Source organism: Phoxinus phoxinus, assembly GCF_949152265.1.
Source record: "Phoxinus phoxinus genome assembly, chromosome: 20".
Lineage (NCBI taxonomy): Eukaryota > Metazoa > Chordata > Actinopteri > Cypriniformes > Leuciscidae > Phoxinus > Phoxinus phoxinus.
This window is the reverse complement of record NC_136895.1, coordinates 15,014,627-15,031,713: the sequence shown is the minus strand read 5'-3', so window position 1 is coordinate 15,031,713 and position 17,087 is coordinate 15,014,627. Positions and strand designations below refer to the sequence as shown.

Sequence of the window (17,087 nt, the reverse complement as noted above, 5' to 3'; positions counted from 1 at the left end):
AAATTCCTCCAATTTATAGAAATGCTCAATTAAAAAAAAATCCTTAGATTCATGTTTGACAAAAATGTAGCTCAATGCATGTACAGATTGCAAATAAACATGTCATCCCATGCCATGACAGTAAAAGGTATAATCTAGAACTTACAAAAACTGGTTCCTTCTTTTAAAATGTCCTATTTGAAAGTACAGAGAACAGATGTGCACAAAATGCACTCAGCTTTTCCGCTGCCAACCTCAGATGCTAGATATGCTGTGGCAATGTCTGAGTGAGATAACTGTGTGTGTGCTAATGCACTAGAAGAAAACTACAGGAACTGACAGTTGTAGGAGGGTAAAGCACATTCACGAACGCTCTCACTGTCACACGCTAAACTTCAATGGATCAAGCAACAGACTACACTCTACTGGGAGCGTCAGGAGGGGCATCGCCACCTGCACTGCCCATCAAACAGCGCAGGTAAGAAATGCTTGTGTTATGACTTGACACATGCTAGCTGTCATACCGGAAACATCATACCACGAAAGTTACTCGTTACTCAATATAATGGAATACAAATGAAGCAGGTCTAGCCCAGTAATTTGTTCTGTTGTTTCTCTGTGAACTCGCATGTGCGCATGTTTAGGAGCAAGTCAACTTCGAGCTCCATCCAGGATCTAGATCTGAAGGTGGGAGATCTACTCTTGTCTGGCCCACAGACACCTGTGTCTCCATTTGCTGAAGTGTTCACTCCTACTTACTGTAATGCAGCCCACTGTCCAATACACCATCGCTATGGTGAGCACTTCTAATGTCTGGTATTGTCTGGAAGAACCTGGTGTGTTTGTAAAGTTTAATACAAAATGGTTCGTTTTGCAGCAATGATAAGGATCTTAGTAAAATGAGAACTTGATTCTGTAACGTTTCACATGCATAGCCTTCCTCATTTCTGGTTATGTTTTTTTGTTGTTTTAACACTTTTTTTCTTTTACGTAAGTATTTTGAGGGAAGTAACACCTGAAACCTATACAGTATGCCACTAGACAAACAACTAAACCACGCAGAGTCTGTGTCTCACAACACTGTGGGAACTGAGAGTTTCCACATAATTTCATTTCATTGTTCCATAACACATGACATGCACCACATCTGAGAATGCATGTGTTTGCTCTACTGCTAGAAGTAATTTTGACCTTGTTGTGTTGCTCAGAAAATCACCAGGCAAGATTCTTCTCAGATCAAACTCCTCCTCCAGTACCCAAAAAGAGCCTGAAGAGAACCCTATCCCTCCCAGCGGAGGCTCTGGACCCATCTTACCAGGATCACACAGGAACCTACAACTATGAAAATCCATTATACATGATAGCACCATTCCATGGCACACTTACACTACAAGAGGAAGAGGTACAAGTGGAGCTACATCAAGGTCCGTCCTTGCACAGAGTGAACTTTGATACACAAGATGAGCAACTTCAAAGAGTCTTCAGAAGCTTCCAGAGCCATGAGCAAGTTTCCATGGTCATTCAAAAGTGTTATCTTCAGTTTCTCAGGAATACATTGCAAAACATTGAATCGAGCATCTTCCTAAATGAACAGGAAATGGAGATGGCAAAGACTTCTCACCCTAATGACTTTATATTGTGTGAGGAGCAGTGGACGGAGAGGGATGCTTCCTACTTGGTGCGTTGTTCGAAGATTCCTGGGAGACTGTTTTCAGCAAAGGTAAGGACATCAACACTGCAATTACAAATAGTGACCAATCTAAATTAGATTTACAAGGAATCCAGTTAGGTACTGTAGCAATCCGCAATTGTGTATTTTGTGCACAAGGGTTTTAAATCCAAAGATCTAAGTAGGCCATTAACGATTCCCAGGCCGAGCCCCTGAACCACAAGCAGAATACGCACCCTTATATGGCAACCCTAGCTTGCAGTACAAAACCCTCAAACCACACTTCCTTCATCATGCCAGGTGTTGAGAAACAGTACCAACAGTTTGACATGTGTTATTTAGATTTAAGGGCAAGTATTTAGCCACAATGCAACAGAGTTTTTGGGTAAAGGACTAGAGAATCCTACATGTTGCATGTTACTGAATAAAAGAAAATTTGTATTTTAAAGACAACTCCTAAATGTTTCGACAGGTTCACAGAGAAGATTTGGTATCAGATTGCGCTATATCCATGCCGCATCCTAACATTGAGCAAAGAGTGGTCCATTTCCCACAATGCACTGCTACGAATCAAACTTCCACCTTGCAGCATGCTGAGACAACTTCAGAGCCTTCACATGGGGACACCACTGAAGTGTGCCTGGCTGATCTTCTAGAGAAAGGTTTTAGTGTGACTGTGGTAAGAGACTTTCCATTGGGGACACTGGAGGACTTTGTTGAGGAAGGACACTCTTTGCACTCCAGCTTTCCTGAGGTTTATGAGAGGAGGCTTTGTCTTCTTGCCCTCCAGTTGGTACTAGGACTACAGCAGCTGGGACATTTTAAAGTAATTAACAGGGAACTGAAACCACAGAGTGCGACTTTAGTGTGGCCTCATATCACGAGCAAGGGGGCTGACACTTGGGAATACCCTAGTAAAATGAACATGAATACAGACACTTCTAAAGGTACACCCAGGATCACAGTGACCGAAGAGATAATACACAAAAGTGATATTTGTCAAACTTTATGGGAGAAGTGGGGCACCCCTCGTTTAGTACTGAAAGGACATTATGAGGACAATGTTTTTCAAGAAGCAACATCCCAAGAGTTCCAGTTGGGGACTTTGCTGAGGTACTGCCTACATCTCACTGACGGTTGCTCATCCGTGTCGAAGGTGCCTCAAGACACTCCATACACTCAAGGATTGCTGCGGCTGGTCTCCCAGCTTACGTCTGAGAAACCTGGGCTACTATTGGCCGATGTGGTGGGTGTCCTCCAGGCCTTACTTTGGGGTCCACGACAGGGACTTTTTCAGCAGAACCAACTGGAGAGCTCTGTGTTTTCTAATTGGCTGCTACTTAAGCGATCTCTTTTAGTCCTCAAGCTTGCCGAGAAGGGACTCTTCCAGAATCAATATGGCTTGGACTGGGAAGACTATCTCTGCCTGCAATATATATCCCTTACTGACCCCAAGACGATGTTTCGCATTACTGAACACATGGGCCTTCATGACTTTTTTAAACCTGCTTAACATTAAAATTCAAATGTTAATGACAGTTGTCAGATAGTGAGACTTACATATAGCTGTTGAATAATTCAGCTATACAACCTAAATGAACAGTTTTTGAATGCTAATAACAAGTTTGTAGCATATTTGTTATTCATATACTGCTGTATATGACATGAGAACAAATGCTTATTTCATCATGGCTAAAATATCCATTTTTTATGCATCTTTCAGTTAAACAACACTTGATTTAGTTCTCCTGTTTTATGTAACTAATTTTGGCCACAATTTTTACCCTTCATGTCATGTGCTGCACTTTGTACATATGCATTTCTAATATTTTTCACCCACTTTATATGGCTATAAATAAATTACTATGTGAAACACTTGTTACATATCAACTGTTACATTTTCACAGTGGGCAGATTATATCCAATGTACAGTAAAGACCTCTCCAATACATACAATGTATTACAAAATCAGCTTATTGTTGGTTGACCTTGTGCAGTTTACTTATTAACAATACCTGGAAAAATTAACATTACAAATCAGGGGTTAGGAGGACAATAAAGTCTGAAAACCCAGTGAGACTATAATAATTGACATTATGCATGTGGAAATGAAGAGAGGTAGCAAAACCAAGTCGGTGTTATAGGGTGAGCATTTTTTTATTCTGCACACTGTAGGAAACATGCAGACAAATCCTATTGAAGACATAACTAAACTCAAATTCATGCACACATTAAGCACAACAACTTGAAGCCACCAGTAAAGAAATCAAAATATAAGCAATAAAAACCATGATTCTACATACATTGTTGCTTGAGATCTTAACCATAAATATTATGTTCTAAAAATGATCAGTGTGGGAATGGGTGAAAGGGAATCAGCAAAGAATCCATTACATTGGAAGTTAAGCCCAGTGGTAATGGCTTAAAAACTAATGGTCACTGCAGAAATGCGTTTACACTAGTGCAAATACGACTGAAAATACAGCACAACCCTTACAAGAACTACAATGTAGTTAACAGGGGAAGAAAAAAAAGAAAAAAAAAGTCAATTTGACATTCATACCGTTTCTTTTAATGGTGAGATACAGCATGTTGGGTGAGATACAGCATAGTTATTAGAAGCAAAATGTGATTGATAAGCCTTATTCGTCACTATCGGTGTCGGTGTCTCTTTCGATGCTGTAAGCCATGAAGAAAGCGTCGGGGCGGGTTGGGACGAGGGGATGACCCGGTCTCACAATTTCAAAGCCCATGAAACTGAATGTCCGCAGCAGCGATGCTGGAGATGGTAGCAGAAAGGGTTAAAAATAGGCACAACTAACTCAAACAAAAGGCATGAAGGGAGATAAAAGCCATAATCCTTACCTCTGTCATCTCGGTTCTTATGGAAGCAGATGAAAACATGGTCAACCTGTAACTTCTCCTCTGCAAACTCCAGCAAGAGTGAAAAACTGTTGCAAAAGAATGGAACCAGTTGAGACAAAATTAACTTTGTATTAAAAAGAAAAACCACAAGATAACATTCATTTGACTCACCTATCTTTGCTCCCTTCAGGGAGGACACCAGTGGGGATTTCGATGTAAAGGTTTGCCCCTTTCAGTGCCCCCCTCCAAACTAAGTGCTTGCTCACAGAGCAGCGGCGCTCAAAAAGCAAAAAACGTACACGGCTGTTCAACGTGGGGGCTTCCTCAAGAACCAGTAACTGAGCATCCTACAAACAGGACACAAATAGAGTTATATGCATGCACTTATGGGCAATAACTGCTAAAGTCATTTAACATATTGAAGCAATGGATGACATTTAAATCATTAACATAAGTCAGGTGAGGTGGAATGACCAACCTCAAGTTATGAGATTAATATGTAGATAAGATATGACCCTTGCACAGTGAGATAACAGCATACATCATGCAAACACTATCTTTAAGCAGAATACATTCTAAAGACTAAAGCCCATTCACACCAAGAACAATAACTATAAAGATAACTATTAGCGTCCACACCAGCAGACAGTCAGTTTATTAGAAGCACTCGCTAGGGCTGTGACTTTCCTGCTCGTGTCCCACATTCCTCTTAAAGCGCAGAGCGATAGGCTATATGACGCGCTTTGTGTGGAAATATAAAACAAATGTTTTTTTTAAACATTTCATTATATTATTTAAGTTACCGTTGTAGCGTGGACTTGGTTTATATTTACAATACTTTTTAGAACTACATCATCGGTATAGTTATCGTTCTTGATGTGAATGGGCCTTAAGTAATGTAGGCTACACATTTAGTTTTCACTCTAATTCTATACTTTTCTAATTTTCAATTGTATTTTGTTCACACAAATTGACTTTCATGTGATGTGAAATGTGACCCAAACCTCTGCACTCACAGAATAGAATAGCTTTGCTGAAAGACTGTGATCCCGCTGATCATTCCCTCGCCCACCTGGGATCTTCAGGGGTGGGTGAGGGACATCAGGAACACCACAGAGGCCCCGGACACGGGTTACTGCAGCGATGGGAGCTGTAACCAGGAAACACAACATACTTGTTAACAGAGAGCATGACAACAGCATATAATAAGTACAAATTAATGAACAATAGACTAGTAAGTTCCAGTAGCTCAACTGGTAGAACATGACGGCAATCCCAAAGGTTCCATACGCTGGGTGTTACAACATTGATTAAATGTTTTTTTGTTTTTGTTTATATATATATATATATATAAAAATGCAGAGAGACAGTAGCTGTCCGACTAGGTGAGGAAGCAGCATGATGCCTTTGATCCATTTCCGTTTAAATGTCAAAATAAACTTTTTGCAAAGACAAGATTTTTTTCCCAACACAAATAGAATTATAACAATAACAAGTTTTTTTTTTATTATGAAATTGTGACCCTGGACCACAAAACTAGTCATAAGTCGCACGGGTATATGTGACAATAGCCAACAATACACTGTATGGGTCAAAATGATTGATTTTGGTTTTTATGCCAAAAATCATTAGGATATTAAGTAAAGATCATGATTCATGAAGATATTCTTTCAGATGACGTATAAATCTCAATTTTAAAAAAAATTGACAAGACTGGATTTGTGGTCCAGGGTCACAATTGGGGTTGTTTGAATGAAAATATTAGTTTTCTTCATGCTTTCCAACTGTAAATGTAACTATATTAGCATCCACACCAACAGACGATATAGTTCTGTTTATTCCAAGTGCGGGCAGCAGTTGGGTCAATGAAAATCTTTAATAAACAGACCAAAAATTAATGGATGCATCTGCGAAACCAGAGAAACCTCCATTCAATTCAGTACCACATGTGAGGGCAGTTTTGGTCTTGTGTGTTCCATTGAAAACAGCCTAATAAACCCTGAAATCAGATTACCGTACTCTACACTCACATGGGACATAGCGAGCCCGTTACAGATGCTGGGTCGTGTGGGAGGGTATGAGCAGTGGTTACACAACAGCTTGTAGCAGGTGAATGAACACCGACATTTTAGACTGAGTAATAGGGGTTACTTAAGACCTGTGGTTTGTGACGCGTTAAAGCATTTAAGACATAAATGGATATGGTCCAATCAAAAAGAATACAAGAGGTAACCGGTTATAAAACCCTATATGCCCCAGTACAAGTTAAGACATGCCTACATCTAAAAATCACAATGCAGACTGAGCCACATTTTCCTTTATACAAAACATTTTCATATTAAACTCATGGATTCATTGAGCAGTTTTAAATCAAGTTAACTTAATACTACACAAGGGAAAACTTAATTGGTATTAAGTCTTCTGAAATAATCTTTTAAAAGCATTATGGTTCTCCATTCAGTTCAGCAACGACGCATGATAGATGAACAAACAAGGGGAGATGGGCGAGGCGACGTTTAAATTATTAACTTAGCACATTTCAATCCGCTTCAAAACAGATTAAACAAACATTGTGGAAAGTTTCTCGTTTAAATGAGAACTAAAATTCTTACTCAATATATAATTCATAAAACATCTTAGCATTGACACAAAAGCAATTCCCCTGACTGTTTTCGCTTTGCCAGCTAACGTTAGCATTGAAACGTTAGCCACCTCACGAACATCTAACGTACCCGTCAATCACTTGTTGAGCTGTGCGACACCTGAATAAATGCGCTAAACTGGGGTCAATAAAATGGAAATCATAAATAAAAATGTTATGAGGTAGAGAACGAGGTTTAAAAAACCGATGATTGACTCGAAAGCCAAACTGAGACCGCATCTACAGCTAAATGCACTTAAACAGACGTTGGAAATAACGACAGTTTGAATGGGTGATTTGGACGTTTCTCGAATGTTCTACGAACGCGAAAACCTGTTACCTGGCAACGGGCCTGTCAATCATTCTAGCCAGTGACTGACAACACAATCCTACCTGAATTGCGAGGCTTTCTCACGTGATATTTAACAATAATTCTTTATTTTTAATTAACTTTATTTAAAATAGTTTTGACAGGTGGATAGACTTAAGTCTCATTCTGCTAGCAAAATAACAAAAACAATAAGGCGTACAAACATTAAAGTGTATTTCGTCATAATTTAAAGCTCGGTAGGCTGTACTGCTAAAACAAGGCCTCAAGCGAGCGAGCTAGATTAAAGTCCCACATTACCTTTCATTCTCGGGTTTATTACGGGTCATTTCGATCACTGGCATCTTGGATATATTACTCTCTTTTTCTCTGACAAAACAGTGGCTATTCAGGATCGTCTGGAGGTTGGATTTAACCATCCGGCCAACGTCAAGGCCCGACTCTTCTCTCTCCGTGCTCCGACTGAATGTGTAATGCTGTGTAGGCCCGCAGTATTTATACTCGGAACACGAATGGGCGTGGCTTATACGTTACGTCATGCGTTCAAACAAACAAATAAGCTCCGACTAGAAATAAACAAATTAAAATAGAATGTAGTCACATTCGCGATAATAGGCTTAATGTCTGATTTATAAACTCACATGTGTGCAGTATGTAAAACTAGAATAGGATTATAATGAATTGAAAATAGGCTAATTTACAGGCTTTCTAACGGAGTTACATAATCTGTCAATAATTAAGCACAATTGTCATTGTTACGCATTCAACATTAGTAGCAGTGCAAGATGTACTATAACTAAGATTCAATTATAATTTATATATAACTGAATTAATTATTAACTAAAAATATGAATAATGTTTATGGAAAAATCTCTTGAAATTTTTCTTGAGGTCGTTTGTGTTGTATGTATGAGCATAAATAATACCAACATTCAATTCAAGATTGCAAATAGGCCATGCAAAATCACATGCTTGTATTTTATAATGAAGTCGCAGCTGTGCCTGTCCATCAGGGCTCGGAAGAACTTGAGACACCTCAGTTTTTGCATGCACTCATGCTTTGCCTGGTAAGAACTGCACGTTTAACTACGAACAGTCTAATGCTGTTATTTTGATTGTTTGTTCTTAGACTTATTAGCACTCATAGTTTTGTAGGCCTACTTTCGGTGCTACAGATCCTCCTGGTGTTTTGCTAGACTTACATCTTTAGGAATTTTAGTCAATAACAGAAGTTTAAATAGTTGTAAATGTAAGTGTAAGATATGTAATACCTCATGGACGTTTTGTGACAAACATTCTAATCTTCAAGTCCACAGAAACATCCAGAAAGGATCATCTGAGCAAGTATGTATCCCTAACCCGCAGTGGGGTCTCATTTGTGATTTTAAAAAATATATGCACGATTTGATTTTGAATGTCAGTCTTATTCGCTGTATTAAGAGTGTTACACTTAATTTCTGAGTTACTCAACCATCTCCATTCGACAGTGAAATATCGGCGCATATTTCCTGTGGAATCCTTGAGTAAGGTGCAAAATCCATGGAAAGGCGTCACTCTGAACCGCTGTATATTAGTGGCCATGGTCATCGTGGTGGTCAACTCTGGGGTTGAGATAGTACAAGGTGAATTCTTGAATGTGAGTCATCATGCGGTTGTTTATGTGTGCATGTAGTGTGCAGCTAGTCAATTGTTATTGCAAAATAAACCGTCAGCGCCTGAGGTGTCTTGTATAGTTGTATCATCCTGAAGAGGTTTGTTCTTGTCATAAACGATTTACTGTACATCATTCTGTTAATTTCACGGCTATACTTACTGTCGTTCAAAGGTTTGGGGTCAGTTCATTCTTGTATATAGCAACATTGATCAAAAGTGACAGAAAATACATTTTTAACGTTAAAAAAAGATGTATTGTTCTTTTGAACTTCCTATATTCCTATATTCTTCAAAGAAACCTGAAGAAATGTACCACGGTTTCCACACGAAAAATGTTTTCAACATTGATAATAATTTAAAAAAATGTTTCTTGAGCACCAAATCAGAATATTATAATTATTTCTTAAGGATCATGTGCTAAAATGTTGAAAATACAGCTTTGCCATCAGGAATAAATGAATTAAAATAGAACGGTTCACAATATTACTGTATTGTTGGTCAAATATATGCAGACTTGATAAGTATACGATTTGTTTCAAAAACATTAAAATCTTAGTGTCCCCACACTGTCACAACTGACCAATCAGAACGAGTGTTTATGGTGTTTTAATGTGTTACAGAGACAATAGAGCCATACTTTGAAGTGACAGAAGATGAAGCTGGATCAGAGCTTCAGGCCGGTGATCTGACAGCAGAGGTAAGTCTCATGTCTTGAACTGTTTTCACTTTGTTCATAGTTTCTAAATTTTACCTATTTTTGCCGTAGCCTGATTCATGGTGGTACACCTTTGCGTTTTGGAACTGGAGATCTGAGGATGAACTCGAAGAGTTTAGAAAGAAAAGAGCAGCAAGAACACGACAGGATGGAGAGAAGGTCGGACCACGGAAGATCCGTAACAAGGAAATGGCTAAAGGACTACTCAAGGAAAGGGAATAGTCTGTAATATCCCAAAAATTATGATTTGGATTAAATATAGCCTATATATAGAAAATAAATATATAACCTTCATCTGAAATGTGATTTATATAAACTTAAAACCGCCTGTAACATTTTGATATCACTGAATATGTATATTTTCCCCTCTAATGACCTAATTTACACTTCAAATGACAGCTTATGTTTACACATGTACCAAGTCATTTTGTAAAACTGAGAGCTTTATTGTGTATTTACAGGCAAAAATAAATGCAGATGTATGAGATTTTATTCATATATTGCAATATATGCATACATAAACGCATTTCAAAGAGCAAGTAAGGCCGTCAGCGACATTCACACTTGGTCGCCACCACGTTGGTTTTGAAGGAGATGTTGGTGCCCTCGCTCTCCAGCTCGATCACACACAGGTCGTCATAGTCCACCGGTACACAGCAGAGAGAGCGATTGACAGGATGGCCGCTCTGGATATGGCTGTTAAGGAGGACGGCGTGGTTGTTGGCGTTGTTCAGTGGGAAACCACACACTCCTTCGCAGTTGTTGATGTTGGCCTGGGAGGGCTCAAGAAAGAACTTCCTCAAGGACACGGTTAAGCTCTGAAGCCGACACTGACTGGGCGTTGATGGGCTGTCCTCGTCCGCTCTGGCTGCCCTCTGGGCTCTTTCCGCCTCCCAGGTACTGAGAACCGTCTGCAGGGCCTTCAGCAGCAGCACAGACCGGTACTGCGCTTCTTTGTGGTCCTTAGTGACTATAAATAAATCATAGTTTGAATGAATCATAATATTTTAGATGCAATTCAATGGTAACATATAGGGCTGGGTGATATTTTTAATATTTATTAGCTATTAGTTTCCGTCAATACACTAGTTTCAAGATGTATCATTGTCTCCCCGAAATTCTAGAGTATGAGAGATTTAAGTCAAGACATGTTTTCATAGCATTTCTGATTTAAAGTTGGCAAGACTTATTCATTATGAGTCAGTTCAATCTGTTCGCTTCGGTAAATTGATATGAAATCATTATTAAATTATTTATTGGCATCTCACACAAATTTTACATGTATTAAAAAATCTATGTAAAAAAAAAAAGTTAAATATGTAGGTAACTATGGTTGTATTGGTGCATTTAAATGAAAACAATTTTCTGTGAGTTCAATTGGTTTTTAAATTATCTAAAAATCTCATTAAATCAAATCTAATTGGCCCTGATGGCTGTTTGGTTGAAGTTACAGTTTGTCAGAAAAAAATATTTGTGCTACCCATTTCAGCACAAATATCGTCAAAAGAATATCGTTGATTTTTTAGCTGTATCAACATACTACAGGTTGTCTCTTAAAGAGTGCATTCTAGATTTTGACCATTAGTGTATATGAAAAAAATGTAGGCTCACCTGCTTCATCGTCCTCTCCATCTGGAGAAACGGCACTTAGTTCACTCAGTTTCTGGAGCCTGTCAATCACCCTTTGCCCCGCTTCCTGCTGTCTAACCTGAGCCATGGCTTCATCCAGTCTCATTCTGAGCACAGACAGCAGAGGAGAATCTAGGGTCACCTCCACTCGGTGAGTTTGCAGGCCTTGCTGCCTCTGGGGGAAGACAAATACGGTCGGCATGGAGGAGTTCACCAGTCCTGATAGGAGGGACTCTGTGGACGACACTCCAAGGCTGAGAGGTGGAAGAGAATGCAGTGTATCCAAAAAGAATGCATTTGCATCATCCTGAGGTGTCGGTCCCCCTTTCTGATGAAGGACGTCACTCAAGAACTTCTGCAGCTCGCAAAGGAAAAGAAAAGTTCTGGATGGGGGTCTCGCGTCCAGTGGAATTCTGGGGAAAACAATGAAACATTGGCAATGTTCTGAATGGAATATTAGCTTACTGAATAATACTGTGCTGCATATATAGTTGGTTATCTAATCGCATAATGCAGGATTAAACTGAGCAGTAAAAAACTTTAGCTAGTGAATCATTTACCCGTGATATTTTAAATGAGGTGTCCTTTGCTTATCACGGTCCGAGAGGAAAAGTAAGATCGGCCTCATTGTAGTACTGCTGCCATTCACCTTTGTCATCAACACTTCCTGAAGCTCAGACACACTGGGTTTCGAGCCTAAAATGTAATGCAAAAGGTTCAAATGGGCTGTGTGAAAGGATTCATTAGAGTAGTCTGTTTTTGGTATGAAAAATGGTCTCACCACTTTCATTCTTCCATGCCTCAACTGTTACACTCAGCTTAAGGTGAACGTGGGCATGACTGTGTCCTCCCGTAAGAATCAGGAAACGTGTGGCCTCAGAAATGCAAACCATCTGAAAATCAAATAACCAGAGAAAAAAACACATGATGGCAACTTAAAATATGCTTGGAGCCACGGTGTAGTGCTTAGCACACCCTAATTTTACATATTGAGCTTTGATGCTCATGCTAGCAATATGAGTTAAAAAGTCCTGCTTCCCCCTTTCCATCTACCATCATTGTCAATAAGTCAGAAATATAGAAATCATTATCATGAGGTTGACCTGTGTATTTGGATGAATGGAATGACTGTTGAATGTCACTCTCAAACCGTCTCCTTTAATGGGATCGACATTAAACAGGAGCGCTACGGAAGCCTGGTTGGTCGGTTGGGCATGTCTTGGGAATGTGAGGGTTAAAGTCATCTCTCCCTCCTGCTCAGCATCCCAAACATCTATTAAAACATTAACCACAACTCAACTAATGGTGTCAACTGGACAAACATCCAACTAAAACAAGGGTTTAGCTGGAAATAAAATGTATGGATGAAAGAAAAATGTATTTACCTTCAGTTGCGTGTACACCCTTGAGGCCATTTCGGTTTTGTTGCACATTCTGAACTAGACGTGAAACCTGCAAACCTGGCGCTTCGGGCGAACATATTCCAAAGTGCTGGAAGTTAATCCTGTCCAGTTCACTCTCTCCATTCAGGGCTGACAGGAAGTCATCTATGGCATGACTGTGAGCTTGTTGCTCACTTGGCACATCTTCGGTGGCTTGTGTTGACAGGGCAGGTGGGCCAACTGGCTGTTCACTGGCGCATGCCGTATCTCTGACTTCTCGCTCATCTCCATTCAATCCTGTTGGTCAATTAGACAACCATTCATGGGCAGAAAAAGTGTCACCTAAAGTTATCCTTCCCCGTTTGGAGAGTTAAGTAACCCAATCCCGCTCCTGCAGGGCCACCTTCCAGCAGCTAATCAAAGTCTTTATGATCACTAGAAACTTCCAGGCGAGTGTTTCGGATCTAAACTATGCCCTCTGGGAGCGGGACTGGACACCCTTGCCTTTATGTGTTCCTCAAATTTGTCAAATGATTCCTAAACCCCTGCAACCACTTCAGGGAAGTCCAAAAAATATAATCAAGAAAACATAACAAACCACTATCATAACAACATCGAAGGTACAAGCTATTACTTTAGCAAGTTCATTGATCTGTGAGAAAATGCTAAACAATTCCATTAATGCACACGGAGACACAGGTACGGGACATATGGAAGGGACTGACCTGATAGCGGAGTGACTTTCGGCGTGTTGTCCGGCTCTTTGTGTCCCACTGTGGCACCATATGACCCAGTCGCCACAGTCAGAAGCATCATCAACCAAAATTTTGCCTGGAAAAGCATCTTCTCTCATTCATTCACAGAGAAATCCAACACTTGTTTTGGGGTGGGTCAGCAGCAGGGATGACTTTTATACACACCTCCTCCTCCTGCTCTCCTGAAACCAGCCAGCCAAGAAATCGCGTCCTTGGAGTAACGCTGGGTATTCAAAGCATGCAAGTCAACGTGTGAATTTCAGGGGAAAGTGAATGAACATCACATGCCTTTGAGCTTTGATAAGATGGAGGAGGAACTCATCCAGACAATGGAATACTGTGTAGACCCCAGCTGTAGTAGCGGATAACAGTTTGATCCAAATTGCAACAAAGTTCTATTCTTAAATTTGTACACCCCTTTCCTTATTTCATTCCCAAACAGTTAAGACTTCCCAGAGTGACTTCTTCGGGCACATTTGTGTTACCCCCATTGTAAGTTGTCTTATATTGCGCTGCGCACCTCGGATCTGGAGGAACTGTATTTTGTTCTTGACTTGATTAAATGTCTAGGGCATATCTGAGCCGGTAACCAAAAGGGTGTAGGTTTAAATCCTGCAAGGAGTGGATCCATAAACTTAAACAAGAAACCAGGGCACAGTTATGTCTACATGGTCAACTCTGTACTGCAAAACTCCAGTGAGATTCACATTGGCTTAAAAGTTGCACAACTTTCTGCAATGGTTTAGTTCTCTTATTGCTAAAATGGTCCCCCTAAATTCGCTGGTGCCTTATCCATGGCTCGTTCTTTTGCAGTGGATAGTGCATGTGCTTTTGAACCTAGGCTTGTACCGTTTCTGAATGCTCCTATATTTCCATATCTATGTTTTCTTACATTAAAGCAAACGGCTCGTAAATAAAAAAGTGCTAAAGACTGATTTGGGTAAATTACAGATTGTCAAAAGGAACAGCTACAATAGTCCTCTTGTTACTCCTAGCTCTGATCTCTGGAAGACGCACAGCTGCACATGTTTTCCAGACTTTCAAGGTCCCTCTAGCGCTGGTCTGATAGATGTTTGACCAGTCCCAAGAGATAAGGCAGGTATCTTTTAGCCGAAAGAATGGCTGAGAACAACTTTCTAGGACGAATTGCTAGAAAGTTTACCATATCTGGAATTCTTGATGAAAGTACAAGGGGTATTTCTTAAATGCTTACAACCGTACTCTGTTTTTTGTATTATGTGTGATGCGTTTTTACAGAACTCAAACACTTTTGCATTTTAAAAGCTGTAATTCATGATTCTATACTGACACATTGAAAGAGATCATACAGAGGCTGTATAAATATTTCTCAAGTCTATTTTAAGTCTGTTTTGCAAGAACACAAAAGAACACAAGGTACATTTATTTCTATTTTTTTATTTGTTGTTGCACGGGATTTCAGGAATCTTCATTGTATATCAACACCATTGCATTCTTTTCAAATTATATTCAACAAATATCATCTTTACTTATCAGCAGGCCCACATATGCAGCCACAGAAAGGACATTAATAAATGATCACGTGTAGTGACCTTCACAAAGGTCACTTGCATTGCCTCTGATTATTTTTAAATTGGATTGTGATTGTTTTATTGCTAAATTACCTTTGCCAGCTGGACATTAATCTTCGTACATAATGAAAGGAAGGCAATGAAAAAAAAATGGATCAAACTGAGCTTTTATTAGAAACTCTTTATTAACAAAAAGCTGAGATTTAAAACCTTGTCAACTAAATTCCTTTTGATTAAAAGCACCAACACAAATCTGACACCGCAAGAGTTTACTGTTGTTACACAATTATCCTGTGATATTTCTGCTGAATAATGAAAAAACATAAGAATGTGATTCATTGAAAATAGGAATGCATATCTTTCAAATTCATTCTAATAACTTAAGGGCAAATTACGACCTTTGAGATGGCATATTAAAAATGACTGTTCAGTGAAACTTTCTATCACAGGTAATGTGCAGTAAAGCAAATTAATTTTCATTTATATCTATCAGCTAGCCAATATTTTCAACATTCCTTTTAATATGCAACCCTATTAAAGCTAGAACTGATGTTCCTGAGACACTAGACCAACCTATATGAATTTACACATTTAGACATCCAAATTGACATAAATGTAACATATTTGTAAATCTATTTATAACATGCGAAAGGACTTGAGTTGCCTTTTGCAACGCACAACCTTAAACACGTACCTGAGAAAAAGCAACATCAAGAATTACGATCTGTTATCCTCTTAAATAGCTTAACATCGATTTCAAGAAGAGCTTAATTTCCACCCAAACAGGAGACAGCATCTGGACAATAGACGAAAGAGTTCAAATGAGACGTCACAAAGCAAAGCTTGCATTGACGTTTATTAAATGTTTACCCCTCACAATGTAAGGTGCATGAATTTCATAGCTGCATTTTCCTTGTTTAAAGTGTAGGAGAGCACCATCATACTGTTCTGAAGAGTATCCAAATGCTCAGGATTATGAAATCATAATAAAACCATCATTGATAAACAGTCGCAACGATAATCAAAACACACATTAACATTGACTATTAATTACAACAAAAAAAATACCCTCAGTGCTGGTAACAATTAATTCATTTAATGGTCAATATCCTATTTCAATAAAATGTCCTCATGTTAATTGGACAGAGAGACCATTTACACAATTTTTTTTTATATTATTATACACCATAGTCTATTAAACAGCATTCTGACTAAAGCTTAGGTGAGGTTGATTTTTCCTTGAGCACATACTTGAGCAACAAAACACACGATAAAAAGAAATAAGGACGCAAAACAATGAGGAAGTCAACTCCTGCTTTGTCTTCAAGTTGACGATGTTGCACGCTAATGACTATTTTGACAACGCTAAAATAGCTAGTGATAGACCGATATATCGGGCAGGCGGAAATCTCCAAAATTTCGTCCACACAATGCAAGTCAATGAGGTCCAAATTTTGGACCCCATAGACTTCCACAGTATGGACAAAATGTTTTTCTGCATTTTTCAAAATCTCTTTTTTTTGTGTTCCGCAGAAGAAATTAAGTCCTAGAGGTTTGGAACAACATGAATGACAACAGAATGTTAATTTTTGTGTGAACCATCCAATTAATTCTCCAAATATTTAATATATGCCATTGAATCTGCTACTGGCCAGTCTATTCTCTAGATATGCTATTAATTAGTCCAAAAGTCATTGGGAAACCCATATCGGTCGACCACTAGTACTAGCCCACTGACAAAAACACTAGCGATCTCTACAACCGGTCACATCAGAACAACTTCACATCACCACGATACGTAATAGGCTCAAACGCTAGGTTACACAATGCAATGCACTCTAGGACAGGCTGTGATAGTGGATTGTAGGTTTTGGTATGGGCATAATTGGTCTATTTGACATCCGTGTGAACAGCAACGCCA

The 17,087-nt window shown here is 39.2% G+C and overlaps 4 protein-coding genes across 4 annotated transcripts; 2 read left to right on the top strand and 2 right to left on the bottom strand.

The window, feature by feature from the left end:
- Positions 1 to 246: 246 nt before the first annotated feature.
- LOC306988921 (inactive tyrosine-protein kinase PRAG1) lies at positions 247 to 3,612 on the top strand. The gene is made up of 4 exons (XM_079594136.1): positions 247 to 457; positions 624 to 775; positions 1,188 to 1,699; positions 2,121 to 3,612. Exons 1-4 carry the CDS (start codon positions 378 to 380, stop codon positions 3,159 to 3,161), a joined length of 1,785 nt encoding a protein of 594 aa, XP_079450262.1. The 5' UTR covers positions 247 to 377; the 3' UTR covers positions 3,162 to 3,612.
- A 174-nt stretch (positions 3,613 to 3,786) lies between these two features.
- Positions 3,787 to 7,961, bottom strand: oaz1a (ornithine decarboxylase antizyme 1a). Its single transcript, XM_079594138.1, is given in 6 exon segments — positions 3,787 to 4,427; positions 4,514 to 4,599; positions 4,685 to 4,860; positions 5,530 to 5,616; positions 5,618 to 5,663; positions 7,783 to 7,961. Coding segments are annotated over 6 exon segments (651 nt in total). The 5' UTR covers positions 7,902 to 7,961; the 3' UTR covers positions 3,787 to 4,290.
- Positions 7,962 to 8,459: 498 nt separating this feature from the next.
- On the top strand, positions 8,460 to 10,120 carry LOC306988924 (uncharacterized protein). The gene is made up of 5 exons (XM_079594139.1): positions 8,460 to 8,549; positions 8,792 to 8,826; positions 8,970 to 9,104; positions 9,756 to 9,832; positions 9,902 to 10,120. Coding segments are annotated over exons 2-5 (384 nt in total). The 5' UTR covers positions 8,460 to 8,549; positions 8,792 to 8,825; the 3' UTR covers positions 10,073 to 10,120.
- Positions 10,121 to 10,277: 157 nt separating this feature from the next.
- Positions 10,278 to 13,870, bottom strand: amh (anti-Mullerian hormone). Its single transcript, XM_079594137.1, has 7 exons — positions 13,587 to 13,870; positions 12,865 to 13,158; positions 12,583 to 12,752; positions 12,261 to 12,372; positions 12,040 to 12,175; positions 11,462 to 11,892; positions 10,278 to 10,820 (listed from the first exon to the last, which is right to left on the bottom strand). The coding sequence occupies exons 1-7, from the start codon at positions 13,702 to 13,704 to the stop codon at positions 10,399 to 10,401; spliced, it is 1,683 nt and encodes a 560-aa protein (XP_079450263.1). The 5' UTR covers positions 13,705 to 13,870; the 3' UTR covers positions 10,278 to 10,398.
- Positions 13,871 to 17,087: the final 3,217 nt, after the last annotated feature.